The 18,114-nt window shown below is 40.0% G+C and overlaps 1 protein-coding gene across 12 annotated transcripts in view; it reads right to left on the reverse strand.

Moving 5' to 3' along the window:
• Nucleotides 1-18,114, reverse strand: part of dnah5 (dynein, axonemal, heavy chain 5) — a 173,918-nt gene that overhangs the window by 74,124 nt on the left and 81,680 nt on the right. For all 12 annotated transcript variants that reach the window (XM_057835036.1, XM_057835035.1, XM_057835038.1 and 9 more), the window contains 7 exons: nt 12,074-12,341; nt 11,682-11,805; nt 8,979-9,086; nt 8,616-8,730; nt 8,075-8,251; nt 7,727-7,930; nt 5,621-5,800 (listed from right to left, as the gene is read on the reverse strand). In XM_057835036.1, the coding sequence (XP_057691019.1) occupies nt 5,621-5,800; nt 7,727-7,930; nt 8,075-8,251; nt 8,616-8,730; nt 8,979-9,086; nt 11,682-11,805; nt 12,074-12,341 (1,176 nt within the window). The remainder of the gene's footprint in view (nt 1-5,620; nt 5,801-7,726; nt 7,931-8,074; nt 8,252-8,615; nt 8,731-8,978; nt 9,087-11,681; nt 11,806-12,073; nt 12,342-18,114) is intronic.

The following is an 18,114-nucleotide window of genomic DNA, read 5'->3' on the forward strand; positions in this document are numbered from 1 at the left end:
TGCTGGGATAGCCCCCCTCAATCCCCCGCAATCGAATTCTTTCACTTTGGAGGCATGATTGAGAATTGTTCGTCTTCGCCTTCTGTCTTCGCCGACACCATATGCAAGCGAGGCCACTCCGCAACACAGTCATTGCGTCTTCCTGTCGCAGAGTCGCCATGTAAACTGCCCCCAAGAGGACCAGGGTCCGGTTGGAGACCTACCTCGCAACAACACTTGCAAATGACTTGATAAAAAAGTTTTTATTCACACTGCTCCAACCAAACTTTCGTAGTAGCATCACATGGATGAAAGGTGCACTCATTGATTGGACAAATTTAGAAGAGGAAATACCTACGTCCTGGGAGGGGACGTACCCCGGTCCGCTTGCATTCACAAGCGAACCAGGGTGTGCTTAAAGCTGACTAAGATCCACGATTTTTGAGTGGTCCAGAGTTCGTTTGTTTGGTCCGAACTTGAATTCGAAAGCATGTTGATATTTACAAAACGAAGCGGACTATCTGGAAAAAAACTAAACAAAACAAAAAAACGGTCCATTTAAAATGGACCCAACAGTGCTAGTGTGAAAGCGCCCTAAATGCCAATGTTCTTAACTGTTTTAAACTTTTTATGCAAATAGATTATATGTAAAGTAATAAAAATAAATGTTCAATTGTATAGCATAAATCCAATGAAAAGCATGCTGTATCGTGGACATGCAATTTATAGTCAACGAACCAGTGCCATGCTCTGTTAAGTATTACATTATTTTCAGAAATTCTCTGTTCATTGTTGAGGGATGTGGGTGAGTTGGAGCCTGTATCATCTAACTTTGCATGACAAACAGGGTACAGTCTGGAGGTTTTCAATAATGGTTATGTTTTCTCTTTTTGGGGGGGGGGTTGAAAAATAACATTGCAGAAACACAGTTGTAGAGCAGTGATGAATTTACATGTAGTACTCAGTTTTTTATCTAAATGTTTCAGCAGGACCTTGGTGAAAGGTTTATGACTGGAATGACAATGCTTTATTGCTCTCACTGTGTCCTACATATTGGCTTGTTAGGCCCGAGCACCAACAGGTGCGAAGACCCTATTGTTCTGCAAAGGATTTTTTTTTTTTTTTTTTTCATGGCAAATGAAAACGGCCAATTTGGAGGCCTGAACATGCACGAAAAGTCACCAAAATTTGCACATACGTGCGGAAAATTGGAAATTTTGATAATTTTACAACGTTGAAAAAAAAATGTAACAAAATGGCTCAGTGGCGCCCCCTTGAAATTTTAAAATTGGCCTATAACATTAGGGTCTGTCAGCGTAGAGCAGGGGTCCCCAACCTATTCCACTAAGGCACACTGTGGGTGCAGGATTTCATTCTTACCAAACAAGATGACAACACTTTTTCCCCAATCTGGTGTTTTACAAGTGCAATCAGTTGATTGCAGTCAGGTGTGGCTTGTTTTAGCAGAAGCCTCATTGGTTCAACTGTCTCTGCTGGATCGGCTGGAACAAAAACCAGGACCCACAGTGTGCCTTGAGGACTGGGTTGAAAACCCCTGGCGTAGAGCAATGAAATTTGGGGAGTCTATACCTTGTCCAAAACCGCTCCAAAAAAGCATTGGCACCCATATTCCAAACCCAACAGGAAATCTGTTATTTTGGATCGAATATGAAATTTTTATCGATTTACAGGGTGCACATTTGAGGCCTTTCCGCCAAGGGAATTAGTTGGATCATCTTCAAAATTGGTGAGACTGTCCAGGAGACATATGAAATCTTAAGTTTTTAAAATGGTGCGTTTTCATTCACGGGTCTGACCTGGGCGTGGTGCCAAAGTCGGCCATTTTTTCGGCAAAATGACAAATTCAGGAAATGACCAATAGTTCCTTGACACAACGTTCAATCTTTTTCATATCTGGCATGTACGTGCGGTATACCACCCTTAACACGAGTGCATTGAAATATTACCCATTAGGCCTAGCGCCCCCTAGTGAGAACAGGAAATGCCTTTTTTTACGAGACAGGTTCCTCCTCCAAGGGAAAAAAATCTTTTGACCTCAAACCTGCATCAGGGGAGCCTTAAGACCTGTGTTCAGGTGCCTGATGAAAAATATTGAGGTTTCGTTGAAGCGGAGGGGTTCAAACAGGAAAGTGAAAATGACAGTCAACAATTTGTCTCGCAAAAAAGTTTGAACAGTCATAACTCGGCAGATGTACAACATATCTGCGCCAAACTTCCCGTGCTTGTTGAGAGTCATACCCTGAAGGATCTTGTAGGGGTCATTTGCATCAACTCTACAGTGCCAACTAGTGGCGACAGAAAGGAGTTTTAAAAAAGGCCTTTCCTATTAGGTTTTTTCAACGTAGAGCAATGAAATTTGGGGAGTCCATACATTATGCAAAACTGCTCCAAAAAGTCTCTTGCACCCATTTTCCAAATCCAACAGAAAATCGGGTATTTTGGATCGAATGTGAAATTTTTATCCATTTGTAGTATAGTTTACATTTGGAGGCCTGAACATGCACGAAAACTCACCAAATTTTGCACATACATGCGGTTTTGCGTTGATTTCGATAATGTTGCAACGTTACAAAAAAATGTAACAAAATGGCTCAGTGGCGCCCCCTTGAATTTTTCAAAAAGGCGTTTCCTATTAGGTTTTTTTAACGTAGAGCAATGAAATTTGGGGAGTCGATACCATGTGCATAACTGCTCCAAAAAGTCTCTTGAACCCATATTCCAAACCCAACAGGAAATCGGTTATTTTGGATCGAATATGAATTTTTTATCAATTAACAGGGTGCACATTTGAGACCTTGTCACAGAAGGAGTTAGTTGGATCATCTTCAAAATTGGTGAGACTATTCAGGAGACATAGGAGATCTAAAATTTTCAAAATGGTGCGTTTTCATTCATGGGTCTGACCTGGGCGTGGTGCCAAAGTCGGCCATTTTTTCGGCAAAATGACAAATTCAGTAAATGACTAATAGCTGCTTGACACAACGTTCAATCTTTTATATCTCTGGTATGTATGTGCGGGATCTCACCCTTAACACGAGTGCATTGAAATATTACCCATTAGGCCTAGCGCCCCCTAGTGGGAACAGGAAAGGCCTTTTTTTAACAAAACAGGCTCCTCGTCCAAGGAAATAAAATCTATTCACCTCAAACCTGCATCAGGGGAGCCATAAGACATGTGTTCAGGTGCCTGATGGAGAATACTGAGGTTTGGTTGGAAGCAGAAGGGTCCAACAGGAGAAGTGAACATGACTGAAGCCATTTCGTCTCACCACAAGTTTTGAACAGTCATAACTTGGAAGATCTACAACATATCTGCGCCAAACATCTCGTACTTGTCTAGTCATACTCTGAAGGGTCCTGTAGGGGTCATTTGCATCAACCCTACAGCGCCAACTAGTGGCAATAGAAAGTCACTCGTTTTTCCAATACATGTCCAGTTCTTTTCAGGTTGGTTATTGTAGTTTTAAGACCTTTTGAAATACTTATTTTACGGCCCATGTCCACATGTCTCTGTCTGTTGCCGTGACGACCCTTTGTTTGCCATTAAAAGGAAATATTTTTTTTCTGAGACTCAGGCAGCTTTTAGAGCCACAGAATTTGGCACACTTGGTGGAATTGGCCTAGTTAGAAGATTCATTTTGGTTTTGAATAAGGGCTTGGCTGCACAGCTCAATAGCGGCTCCTTTTTTCTAGTACTTTCTCCAATAGGGTTTTTTATCTCTTAGGTGTGTGAATGTAAAGAGGCGATTTTCGAGCATGATAGGTTCTAATGAGATGATTAGAGAGGAGGATCTGCCACCACCCTGACCTGCACACTGTCCGGGTTGTGTGACGTCCGAGTTGCGCTAGATTGCGAGGGCCCGTTCAGTCCTGCTTGCAGGCCTAGTTATTATTCTTTTTTCATGGCAAATGAAAATGGCCCATTTGGAGGTCTTAACATGCTCAAAAACTTGCACAAAATTTGCACAAACATGCGGATTCGCGAAAACTTCGATAATTTGGCAACATTATGAAAAAATGTCAAAAAATGGCTCAGTTACGCCCGTGGAATTTTTAAAAAAGGCCTCTCCATTTAGGTTTTTTCAACGTAGAGCGATGAAATTTGGGGAGTCGATACCTTGTGCAAAAATGCCTCAAAATGTCTCTTGCACCCATATTCCAAACCCAACAGGAAATCGGGTATTTTGGATTGAGTATTGAAAAACATGCCATTTTTGTCGAAATCCAGGGTGCACGTTTGAGACCATTGCGCCGAGGCAGTTAGTTGGATCCTCCTCAAAATTGGTGAGACTCTTCATGAGACATATGACATGTTAAGTTATCAAAATTGTGAGTTCTCATTCACGGGCCAGACCTGGGCGGAGTACCAAAATCGGGCTTATTTGGGGATTAGGGTTAGGGTTTAGGGTTAGGGCTTTTTCAGGGCAAGTGAAAATGGCCAATTTGAAGTTCTGAACTTGCTCGAAAACTCACCAAAATTTGCACATATCAAAATGGTGAGTTTTCATTCACGGGCCTGACCTGTGCGGGGTGTTTTTTTTTTGTGTGTGGTGTGTTAGGGTTCACACTCTGCTACTTCTTCTGTGGGAGAAAAAAATACTTATATACTTTTCAATTAAATATATTAGGGATAAAACTACTTCTGTGGGAGAAAAAAAATACTATGTACTTTTCAATGAAATATATTAGGGATAAATTGGTTCATCTGACAACAGCAGTGAACTGCTTTGACTCATTAAGGCTGTTGCTTCACTCTGCTATTTCATCTGTAGGAGAAAAAAAGATACAATGTATTTTTCATTGTGCCAAAGTCGGACATTTTTTTGACAAAACACCAAATTCAGAAAATGACTAATAACTCTCCCATACAACTTTTCTTTTTCATATTTGGCATGTATGTGATGTATCTCAGCCTTAACTCGACTTCATTGAAATATCACCCATTAGGCCTGGCGCCCTCTGCTGGGAACAGGAAATGGCCTTTTTTACGAGACTGACTCCTCCTGGAAGGGAAAAAAACCTAATGACCTCCCCAAAAAAATCACCAAAAAGAAATTGGAGAAATTGACACAGGACTCCCGAGGGCCCGTTGAGTCCTGCTTGCAGGGCCAGTTTCACATTGTTCTTTTATTCAGTCATTTAGCCATTCATCTACGTATTATTTAATTTCATTGTAATCTTTAAATATTCCTCTTAGGCTGGAGTTGTATTTACTGTACTAGTATATACAGAATTGATTGCATAGTGGTGCATATAAATGAGTGAGCTGAAAGTTTCTTGACCAAGATTTTTGCCTGGGGAGAAATATTTTTGGATCTGTGCTAAAAGGATTAAAATTCAAAAGGGACATGGAAAGTTTCGTTGAGTATGCCTTTTTTTCTTGCTTTCAATTTCAGGGACACATAATCTGCAGTCAAGAAGCCAAAATGTTGGGGATATAAATGAATCTTTTAATATGAAACGGCACTGTGTTGTAGCCTGTGGCTCTGGTCTCCAGTAAAGTCCATGTTCATCAGTCAGAAAAAGCGGATGGAGCAGAGGATCTTAATGTGAATGTGTACTTGATCTGTTTCTTGCCAAGAAAATTCTAATTTGTCGAAAAATCATATTGCATTATTACCTTTAAGGGCAAGACTTCCTTGTTGATGGAAAAGAAAGAAGCCATGGCTTTGGTCCATGATGCAAGCCCGGCCACGTTGCCACATACTCTCTTGGCTGTTTCAATGTTGTAGTCGGGCATGTCAAAATAGGGTTGCAGGAGCTCCACCATCTCTTCATTAATGGTGTCTTTGGGGAATTGCTGCAAGGAAGAAAGGGTGTCGGGGTTAAAAATACAAAAGCATAAGAAGGGGCACATGTGGAACAGAGGAACAAATACAGAAGGTGGGGTTAGAGCTCAAGCCCAAGAGAGGGAGAAGGTATTAGATGCTCCGAGGTTGCAGTTCCAATGCACTAATGAGCAGATGAGGTTAGCACTGTGGAGCAGATAGATACACCACAATATTAAGTCAATGATGATAAAAGAAATGGGGAAACAGAATGATACGTTTTTATCTGTACCTTTGTACAAAAAAAAAAGATAATATAAAATTTAAAAATATCACCTGCCATTTATCCTTCCGACCCTGCTATGGTCTGTGTGCTTTCGTGTCACCAGCATAATATTGTGCCGTGTAAAGTTAAATTGCTATTTTTTACTTTGCAACGTTATGCAGTATAAAGAGGTGGATCTGGTCACATAAACATTCCAAATGCACCGACTGCCACAACTATATATAATAAATTTCTCCAGCTCAGTCATGACCATGAAAAGAATAAGTGGTAGAAAAATTAATTCTTTTGAAATCAGAAGTGAGGTCGAACAGTGTCTGAGATTAAATCATGTTTGTGGACCGTAAAGTTGGCACATTTGCTATAAAACTGTACAAGATTCTTCAAAGAACATATCCAAGGATTGCCTTGGTTGGCCTAGTCATGTTTTTTGCCAATGTAGAGCATATGTTTAGAATTTCTTGTACGGTTATTCTGTCTAAAAACTACTTTTTAACATTATACTGGCACATTTCCAACCCTAAGTCAAACAGACACTACATATGGCAGAAAACACTCAACTGACTTGAAGTTCCGCTCTGAGACCCCGAGTTTGGCCAGATTTCAAAATTGTCCTATATGCATGTGTGATACATCATTGGAAAGGTTAAAATTTCAATTTTCTGGGGGAAGAAACATTTTGAACAGGAGGGCATTTTAAAAAATAGATAAATTTAAAAAAAAAAAAAAATTTAAACCGCAAAACCCTAACTGGAGGTGAGAGCACGCGAGAGCAGAATTAAAGACGCCACGATTTTAACAAGATATTATTCCGTACTTACCTGTTTTTGATCCAAAAACGCCATGTAGCATGTATCACCAAGTGTCAGGACACAGCTGTGAATGGCCACAGCCGGACTTTTGGGGGATTTTATGGGTGAAACATGGTGATATAACAAGGGTCGCAATGCAGAAATCACAGACATCAAGGATTGGTTGAGATTTTCTTTTTCATATATTTAGTTTTAAACCTTTTTTTTTCCTTTGTTTGGATCGATTATTTATTGTCTAACATAATGGAGAAAATGCAACAGTAACAAAAAATATATATATATACAATTAAGCGATAGTTATGAGGTAGATATCCGTGACTTTTTACAGACGCCAATTTTTTCATTGTGATGTAATTTGTTTAAAAGTTTAAAATATGCGAGTGAATAATTTTCTAAGTCGTTTTTTTATTTTTAAAGTAAATGTTAGACATCAATTAATGATTTTAAGCTAAAAATGACAGACATTTCTTTTCAGACCTTCTTTTTATGGCTAGGTTGAAACAAAAGCAGTTGCGACGTCTGCAAATGGGGGTTTCCAGGGTAAAACGGAAAAATTAAAAATAGTTTGGGTGTTTATTGCGCCATGAATCTGCTATGGCAGCATATAGACATATTGTTCTATCAAACACAACAGTTCTTTTGGCTTAAAATACCGCAATTTATTTTAAAGAGGGGTGCAAGAGCAGAAACTGCTTTATCAGCCTTATCGGTGTTTTCCGCCATTTACTGATAAGTGAGAACTGATAAAACCATGGAAATCAGGAGCGATCTGAATTAATATGATAGATGAATAATGATTGTATAATATGCTGATGATTTGAAGAACAAACTACTGTATTAAATTCTTTATTTGCAAACTGTACCTGTAGGCTGCCTAAAAAATTTCCAGCCGTCATGAGTTTGAGAGACTCCTGCCATGATGGAGTGTTGCAGTTTTTCTCATGGTCAAGCTTCACAGGGTTTACCCTCCTTTGGAAGAGCAGCAGCACGCAGTCCATAATCCTCATGATGAGATGTGGGGGACGCCCTAAAGTGCGTACTGTTGCAATGTCAGATGGCTTGATTGTCTAAGTCGAGAGAAGAGATTTATATAAAACTGGATATTCACTGATTCAGTACAGTTAATGAGGGTATCGTTCCCTGGAAAATTCACATGTACTGTATGTATTTTTGGAACTGTAAATTAATAACCAACACTGTCAACACTGTACCTGCAGTGCTGCCTCTGCTTCCTCCAATGCAGGTTTGGCAGCTTTAAGTTTCTGCTCAGCAATGGCCTTGTCAGCTGAGATCAGTTCTAAAATGGCCTCAGCCTTGTCCTTGACTTTCTGAACCTCCACTTTTACACGCTCTGCTGCCTGGGCTTTGACTGTCACCTCTTTCAGCACCTATGAAATACCACAATTTTTTTCAGTCCGTACTGTACTAGCACTAAAATGATGGTGAATGAAATCAAAGTGAGAAAATATTTCACTTACTGCAAGGATTTGCTTAAAATGAACAACACACTGAAAATGTCTACTTTTTAATTAAATTTGTCTTTAAGGACAAAAGGTTGCCACATGGAAAATAAACAGATAAACTACAAAACAACATAGTGGTGTCTCAATGAAACCGTCTTTCAAGCAGGATATTTCTTTATTTCAGTTAACATTTTATGTACAAGTAAAGTGGATGTTCTCGGGGTGACATGCAAATAAAAAAGTAAAAAGAGCTGTTAATTAACATAAAGTTAAGACTTGTAAAACTCACCATATCTGCCTTTTCATTGGCCACCTGAAGCTCTTTCTCTTTTACCTCTAGCTCTTTGCTGAGTCCTGCTACTGACTCTGATGCTTCTTTCAACTTCTTAAGGCCTGTGTTCATCCTAAATACAAGCACAGGATTGGGTGAAAACAACAAATGTAACTCTAATGACAATTCATTTACATGTTTATCACTCTGACAATACAGTATCGGTCAAACATCTATCACATCTAATAATCTTCCCTGCATGTTTTTGTTCCTTCCTATGGATATAATTTTCTGCTTCAATGTCAAAATGTTCTTTGAGGTTATGGCTAAAGAGGAACTATTTTTCCATAATAGGGAAATTTGATGGCGTTGTTGGTTTACCTGTTGGCCAGATTCTTGACCTCAGCTCTCTTTTCCTCATAGATGTTCTTGTAGCCCTGTATGAAGGATAGGTAGGACTTTGGTGTAACGTGGGTTGAGCGACGGTATCTAAAACCACAATTAAAATACATCAATTTACATGTACTATACAGTAGCTTTATTATTTTGTTTTTCTAAACTGACGGTAGCGCAAGTAAAAATGTCAGACTTTTTTGTAATCGGAAATGAAACTAGCTTGAGCAATAACAATCCTTAGGGTCAAATATATTGTTTTGAAGTTACCGTATTTTCCGCACTATAAGGCACACCTAAAAGCTTTCAATTTTCTCAAAAGCCGACAGAGCGCCCTTTAATCTGAGGCGCCTTATACAGGGTGGGGCAGAGCAACTTTCTTATTTAAATTTGGCGCCCTGAAGCAATGGTTGCTTTGAGAATGGTAAGGCTGGACTTTTTTCGGAGGGTGGGGCTTAAGGTTTGGTTCTTAACGTGTGTTATTTATTTTGTGTTTATTTTTCAGGAACTCGAGCATCATGGAGTGGACGAAGTTGGATCGCACTTTTGCTGTTGTGGCATTTTAGTCAAGCGGATGCTCAATCGTCGCAATGCAATGTGCATTTCATAGACATTTCAATATTGGCCCACATTGTCGTGTTCCTGGCCGGGAGTCAATTATTTAATGGGTAAACAACTTCAGGGAAATGGATGATGTAAAGAAGAAGATATCTTTAAGAAATTATTTAATTTAATTTAATTTAATTTAAATAATTTAATTTAATTAAAGAAAGGCCAGGTTTCTTTTTCCCTACCGTCCTCAGAGCAGCCATCGCTTCAGGGCGCCAAATTTAAATAATCAATTTGCTCTGCCCCACCCTGTATATGGATCAATATTGGTTTATCATGTCATGACATTCCCTTTAGCACAGCTCCATCTAGTGGATGCATTATGCAACCACTACTACTACTACTACTGCGCCTTATAATGCGGTGCGCCCTATACAGGTAGTCCCCGGGTTACAAACGAGTTCTGTTCCTACGCTGGCGAAATAAAAAATTAACCCTTTAAGTACCCCTAATTTAAAAAAAAAAAAAAAAAAGTACACCTAAATACCCCCTAAATCTCAAAAATTACTATCCAAAAAAATTCTTATAAATCATACTAAAACAATTTAGTCAAAAATAATATATTATGAGATACTTTGCGTTAAATGCCGTTGTATCGGCCTTTACTCGCAAGTGAGTCGCCTTGCTGAGAGAAAAGGGTGCTGTAGAAAGCATAGGGAGGTGAGAAAGAAGGATATCTTTGCCGCTCTGGTCGCCAGTGTTGCATCTTTCAATGCGAGCCCGCCGTCTGAACTCAAAAATACAGATTGGGACTCGCAAGAGGAGTCGTCGCTGGAGGAGAAGCAGTAGTAGCGGCATGAAAACAAGGAAGCGGGGCCGGGCGGTGGATCTCCTGGCCGAAAGAAACTGCAGAACGGCAGCGACGATGAGGGGATCCTCATATAAAGAACGGAAAGGGGAACTAGGTACTGTTTACGAGACTATGTATATATTTTTTTAATACTTAAAAAAAAAAAACAACAACAACTGGAGATAATATGGCAGACGAGAGTCCAACGTCGTACAGTCAAAATCACATAAGTCGGGTACGTCGTAACTCAGGGACTAAATGTGTATGAAAACGGTTATAAAATAAGCCATTCATTGAGGGTGCGCCTTATACTCCAATGCGCTTTATAGAGCGGAAAATACGATACATGCAAAATACTAATTTCATTTTCTGTAAGCTTGAGTTTTGACATTTCCTAAAAAATGTCTTTTACACTGTTCATCACAGACAAACTGCAGCATCCATGATCTCCCTACTATGCTATCACAACATCCAGAGAGGCTTTAAGGTAACAAATTGTTTAAAGTAGCCAATCAGAGTCGGTGGACCACCCTGGATCCCAGGTGGGGGGGCGATAGCTCCTTTGCTGGGCTGCGAGAAGAGGGATGGGCTGCGCTGAACCCCCGCCCCGCACGCCCTCCCTCCCAGGCGTGGCTGAATGGGGGCCGTGGCCCTGGGTTGGCACCCGAGTGGCGTCTCCACTCGTCAGCGTGGCTGTCGCACGGCTGGTGGGGCTCTCATGCGGCTGGATGTGATAGGGCGCGCTCGGGTGGGGGGTCCCGGTGCCAGGATTGGTGATTGGGCGGTGTAGGGTCGGTCGTCAACAGGCTTACACTCACAAGGGATTCATACGATTACTGGGTTCCAGATCACAGAGCTGATTTGTGTACACTCTACCCCTTTCAATCACTTAGCTTATAGACTCCCCCACCCCCAACCCCCTCTTTCCCTGGTCAACAGGCACCCCACATGGTGTCAACAGGAAGTACATCTAGCTGACGATAGCACTAACATATTAGTAGTTAGTGTAGACATTCAATGTATTTCTTGCTGTAGTTTGTGTTTTTTTTCTTTCTTCTCTTGTGTTTCTTTTCTTCTCTTCCCCCATAACCCCTTCCTGTTCGCTGCTTTGTCATAATAAACGAGGTATGCTGAATGATCACAATGGGAGTATGTCAGACTCTCAATGTGAAACATTAAAACTGTTCAGACCATCCGGGCACTTAAAATTCCATTCTCCGTGTCAAACAGCTGAACAGGACAAGTTGAAATAAATAAATAAATAAAGTAGCCAATCAATTTGATATGGATACCTCTGGAAGTAATCCACACACTTCTCAGCCACGCCATCCTGGAAAGATCCCATGCATTGAACTACCTCACGCTTGACTTGTTGTGAGCAGTCAATATCAAATCCACACACAAAGTGCTCCGATACTGAAAATAAAATGCACAAAATTACCGCACAGTACAGCTCAGTGCATTGACAGACATAATATAGACTGTTGCAGTTCAGCAATGGTCAATATAATCTTAGTGGAAGAAATGTTTTCAATGTGGCAATGCCAGGGATTTATAATCAAATTCAATCCTGAAATGCTTATTTAGAAGCTAGAATAAAAGACAAAAAAACAAAACTAGAAAGATTTAAAAAAAAAAAAAAAAAAAAAAAAAAAGTTCATAAAGTTCAACTGTTCATATGTACCTGCAACAAGAGCATCTTTAGGCCAGCGTCGGAACCAGTCCATTGTGCAACCAGATATGAGTGCCGGGAATTTTAGAGCCCTGTTGCGGAACTTTTCCCCAACAGGTGAAAAGCACAGTATGACATGAAGGTTGTGTCGAACTCGTGCCATGAAGTACTCATACAGATTTTCATTGGTTGGTGGCCGTTTTGGAAACTCTCGCTTCATGATCGGGACTAGATCACTTAGGATCTCGTCTATTTCATCTCGAGCAAACAGGTTTGACACCTGAGGAGAAAAATGTAAACAATCACAGAATTTTTTAAATATAGTTGGATATACCGTATTTTTCGGACTATAAGTTGCAGGGTTTTTTTCATAGTTTGGCTGGGGGTGCGACTTATACTCAGAAGCGACTTATGTGTGAAATTATTAACACATTATTATATAATTTCACTTTTTTTGGGGGGGTGTTTTGGAGTGACACTGATGGTTTGGTAAACTTGTTAGCATGTTCTTTATGCTAAAGTTATCTGAATAACTCTTAATAGCTGTGTTATGCTAACATACCAGCAACGTTCGTGTTCTGCCTTTGGCAATGTGTGTTCAATTGTATTATTGACTTTTTTATGTTGAAATGCATGCTTTTAGTTTGTGGCATTTTCACGCCCAAGTGGGGGCGCACTAGCACTTGTTCAGACGCCAGAAGAAGACTGACAGCTACGCAGCTCTGAGCGAGTGGGCAAGTTAGCGAGAGGGAGAGAAACACGGCTGCGAACCTACGTTCATTGTTTATGCTTCTGAAATAGCTCTACAGAGGCAACGCCTGTGTGTATATCATCTTTTCTGTTGTTGTTGTGTATTTTCCACCCGCGATTGGACACTTAGAGCCAGCTGCGTGGTTGTTTGAACGATGTGCTAATACTAGTGAACACATGCTAACCGTTTGTGTCATTGCTATGATAGCAGCTAATTATTATTTATTTACGTTGATGCGAACCTGTTTGGTATCGAGGACGAAATGGATTTGTATTATTTCTATTTTTAGTTTCACTCTTCAAATTATGGTGTCATAAAGACGGCCAAAATAAAGTCAGCAAATTATACGGACGTCCATCATCGTCATTTGGGAGTTTAGCTCGCTGTATAGCCAGGACCGAGCTATAGCGTCCTGGTGAGGACAGTATATTCGCATTTCGTTGTTCATGCATCATGTAACATTATCATACTGTACATTTATTCAGCATTTTGTTCTCTATTGTATTTTTATTTTAAATTGCCTTTCAAGATGACATATCTGTTCTATGTGTTGGATTTTATCAAGTAAATTTCCCCCAAAAATGCGATTTATACTCCGGTGCGACTTATATACGTTTTTTTTCCTCTTCGTTGGGCATTTTATGGCTGGTTCGACTTATACTCAGGTGCGACTTATAGTCCGAAAAATACAGTAATTATTTTGTTATGTATGCACTTCATATCTACACCAATATAAAGATTAAGCAACCCTTCTAAGTTAATTGAAGTGAAAAATCAAACATTTCACCTTTGCAAACAATGTAATCCAAAAACCAAACATTTAAAGCAGTAATGTGAAGTAATTTCTTCACATGCCAAATAGGGTCACAAGTAAAGTAATTAAACATTGTCCAACAAACAAAGCATGAAAAAATAATTTATATGTTGTATATTTGACAAAATAATCGCGTTTCCGAAGTTCGAGCCTGAAAGGGGACGAACCCGGGAGTGATACGTCACACCGGGAACGCGATGGCACCTCCATACATACGGCCGCCACACAAAGCCCTTCAAACAATGATTCAAACAGCGATATAAGCGATAGATCAAGCGCAAGGGAGGAGATCCAAGTTTTTGAAGAGTTGGAGGAAGAAGAGGAGATTGGAATTTCATGTCATTAGCCAGACGCTAATCATGATGCAAACAATGTGCCTAGACTTCCTGACATGGAATGGATACAAGACCCATCGAGATTACAACATTGGTAAGATATAGGCTGTTATTATTTTCATGATTTGAAGATGCAGATATTTGCACACAATTTTATGTTTTTGTCTATCTGCTGACATTGTTAAAAAAAATAATAATCAGACTTCATGTTCATTTTGGCAGATCCGGCAGCTCTCGTGCATATAAAATAATAATATAAAAACGTTGGGGGGAAAGAAGGAGATGAGTCATTGTTATATCTTGACCGAGTGACCCACACGACACCTTTATTGGCTTTTACAACTTTAATCAACGTCTTGCCAAGTGACTCTGAACAACTTTTCTCTGTTTTAGTGAAGGAGTAAGGCACAAACAATAACACATCTAAATGACATGCGTACACTCTACTGGTGAACTCCCGTATTACAACTAAATAAAATCCACTATATCACAGTCGCCGATTGCTTTCTCCACTTTATTGTGGCAACAATAAGAAAACAAAGTGGCGTCTAATGGCGTGAGGAAATGTAGTTTTTTCACACAAGCGAACAGATTACAAAGCACCACTTCAGTGTTGTCCCGAGACTACATTTCCCATGATTCACTGCGTGGCCTGGGCGCTTGCTGATTCGCTGCCAGACATTAAAAGCAACATTTGTCACCTGTCAGCAGCTCTCGCGAAGCGGCGAAGCACAAACTAGAAGGCTTCAAAGCGATCACCGTGAAAGAAACGGCGAACTGTACAAATGCAATGCAAGGCTTGAAGCATGAAGGTGGAAATACATAATACAAATACAGATAAATAAAAAATAAATAAACAAACTCACCGGCGGTGTGTGTCTCTTACTGCAACGTGACCGTGAATTACGCGACGCTGACCCGCTTATGTGCACATCCACACCCCTTTCCCGATTTACAGTGGATTAACCCTTTCTGGCAAGATCGTAGATTACGCACAATTTAAACACGCTTAACATAGCGAACGCAACAACAACTATAATCGGGGATAGCCTCGGCTAACGTCGCTAGCTTATACTGTTCATTCCACAACAGTTGGCAGCTCTGCTTTGACAAAGTCATCAGTCATCTATCCAAAAATCACACATAAATTACTTTTTGGCAAATCCTTGATCATAAGCAGACATCTTCGAAGTGTTTGCAGCAGAGAACACTACTCGATGATGGCATGAAATTCATTCGCTTCGTGCGAACGAAAGATGTCCATTTACGTGCCCTTCTATCCTTTGACCACTCATACAACTTTTTGTTTGAGTGAGAACAAAACATCGCCACACACTGCCATGGCATCTTACCGAGAAGCAATGCAACAAACAATACTGTTCTATGGCGGACTTCCCTCGCACTTCCCGGTGTGAAGCAATTTCCGAAGATTTCCGAAGATTGCCGAAGAAAAGCATTTTCGTTGTCAAGGGCGTTGCTATGGGTTAAACAAAGAATCTGGAAGGGTTGCGTTAAAAAAAAAATGAAAATATGCTTATAATTGTTTAGCCATTGATATTATTCAAAAACATGGTTGGCCAACCTTAGTTCACATTTGGCCTTTAAAGGTAAATACAACTAAGGAACCTTTTAATGTGTAATATGAACACCACACATTTACACCACACAGTATGTAATGTGTTTTGCATGTCAAATTCTGGATGAGAAAAAGCTATCATGTTCAGGTCTAAAAACCCTGATGGGACTGTGTGCATAAAATTACAGGTTATTCATTCAAGTTACCTTTATACATTCAATTTAATTGATCTCATTTTTTTAGTGTACAAAACGAACAGTAATGAAAATAAAATGGCAATTCATCATACAACACATTTTCAAACTTTTCTTTGCTAAATTAATATAGCAAATCTCGGAAATCAGTGACTCAGACATACATGATGTTTCTTAATATGTTAGCTTAGATTTTAAAAAAATCACAAGAGGTTGGTCCTGATTGGTTTTTTTTTTTTTTTTTTTTTTTTTTTTTTTTTTTTTTTTTTTTTACTTTTTCACCACCAGCTAACTAATTGGAGTTTTTCTGTGTGCTTGTATGTGTTGTGTAGGTTACACATCTCACATAATGTACTCTCTGCTGGCCAACAACAACAAAGAAACAAGCCTAAAAAACACCAGCCTTGCTCTCCTATTTGCTTCTCAACACCTACACCTTTGTCACCTCTCTCACTCACGCACACCATCAAATTTTCTCTCAATCTCGCCTCCATACAAAACAACTGCAAACCCATACACATTGTTCCTTGGTTCTCAATTCAGCATCTCTGGAAAAAGTAATCTCTGCCATAAAGCTAGCAAGGCAATGAGGAGGAAAATAAGCAGACAAAGAGAATAATGAAAAAATTATGAATGACGGGAGACAGACTTGTGAGACAAATCTATGAATGCATGTATTTTTGTGGTTGACTGCAAACTGGTTCAGCTAAGCTTTACTTCCAGTTAGTTTAAATCCAGATCTGTTACATATCTTTGAATAAAGTGTTATTTGCAAAGGAAAAACAGAAAAAAAATATTGGAAAAGACAGAACTAAAATAGAATATGAAATAACAGTGGTGCAAATAAGTATTTAGTCAACCACTAGTTGTGCAAGTTCTCCCGCTTGAAAATATTAGACAGGCCTGTAATTATCTGCATGGGTAAACCTCAACCATGAGAGACAGAATGTGAAAAAAAAAAAAAACAGAAAATCACAGTATTTGATTTTTAAAGAATTTATTTTCCAAATCATGGGGAAAATAAGTATTTCGACAATACCAAAAGTTCATCTCAATTCTTTGTTATGTACGCTTTGGAGGCAATAACGGAGGTCAAACGTTTTCTGTAACTCTTCACAAGCTTTTCACACACTGTTGCTGGTATCTTGGCCCATTCCTCCATGCAGATCTCCTCTAGAGCAGTGATGTTTTGGGGCTGGCGTTGGGCAACACGGACTTTCAACTCCCTCTACAGATTTTCTATGAGGTTGAGATCTGGAGACTGGCTAGGCAACTGCAGGACCTTGAAATGCTTCTTACGAAGCCACTCCTTTGTTGCCCTGGCTGTGTTTTTGGGATCATTGTCATGCTGAAAGACCCAGCCACGTCTCATCTTCAATGCCCTTGCTGATGGAAGGAGATTTTCACTCAAAATCTCTCGATATATGACCCCATTCATTCTTTCCTTTACACAGATCAGTCGTCCTGGTCCCTTTGCAGAAATACAGCCCCAAAGCATGATGTTTCCACCCCAATGCATCACAGTGAGTATGGTGTTCTTCGGATGCAATTCAGTATTCTTTCTCCTCCAAACACGAGAACCTGTGTTTCTACCAAAAAGTTCTATTTTGGTTTCATCTGACCATAACACATTCTCCCAGACCTCTTCTGGATCATCCAAATGGTCTCTAGCGGACCGCAGACAAGCCTGGACGTGTACTGGCTTCAGCAGGGGGACACGTCTGGCAGTGCAGGATTTGACTCCCTGGCGGCGCATTGTGTTACTGATAGTAGCCTTTGTTACTGTGGTCCCAGCTCTCTGTAGGTCATTCACTAGGTCCCCCCGTGTGGTTCTGGGATTTTTGCTCACCGTTTGTTATCACTTTGACGCCACGGGGTGACATCTTGCATGGAGCCCCCGATCGAGGGAGATTATCAGTGGTCTTGTCTTCCATTTTCTAATAATTGCTCCCACAGTTGATTTCTTTACACCAAGCATTTTACCTGTTACAGATTCAGTCTTCCCAGCCTGGTGCAGGTCTACAATTATGTTTCTGGTGTCCTTCGACAGCTCTTTGATTTTGGCCATAGTGGAATTTGGAGTGTGACTGACTGAGGTTGTGGACAGGTGTCTTTTATACCGATAATGAGTTAAAACAGGTGCCATTAATACAGGTAACAAGTGGAGCCTCGTTAGACCTATTTAGAAGAAGTTAGACCTGTTTGACAGCCAAAAATTTTGCTTGTTTGTAGGTACCAAATACTTTTTTTCCACTCTAATTTGGAAATTCTTTAAAAATCGAACAATGTGATTTTCTGGGGGGGTTTTCCACATTCTGTCTCTCGTGGTTGAGGTTTACCCATGTTGACAATTACAGGCCTCTCTAATCTTTTCAAGTAGGAG

This window comes from Corythoichthys intestinalis, chromosome 4 (genome assembly GCF_030265065.1).
Source record: "Corythoichthys intestinalis isolate RoL2023-P3 chromosome 4, ASM3026506v1, whole genome shotgun sequence".
NCBI classification, from domain to species: Eukaryota; Metazoa; Chordata; class Actinopteri; order Syngnathiformes; family Syngnathidae; genus Corythoichthys; species Corythoichthys intestinalis.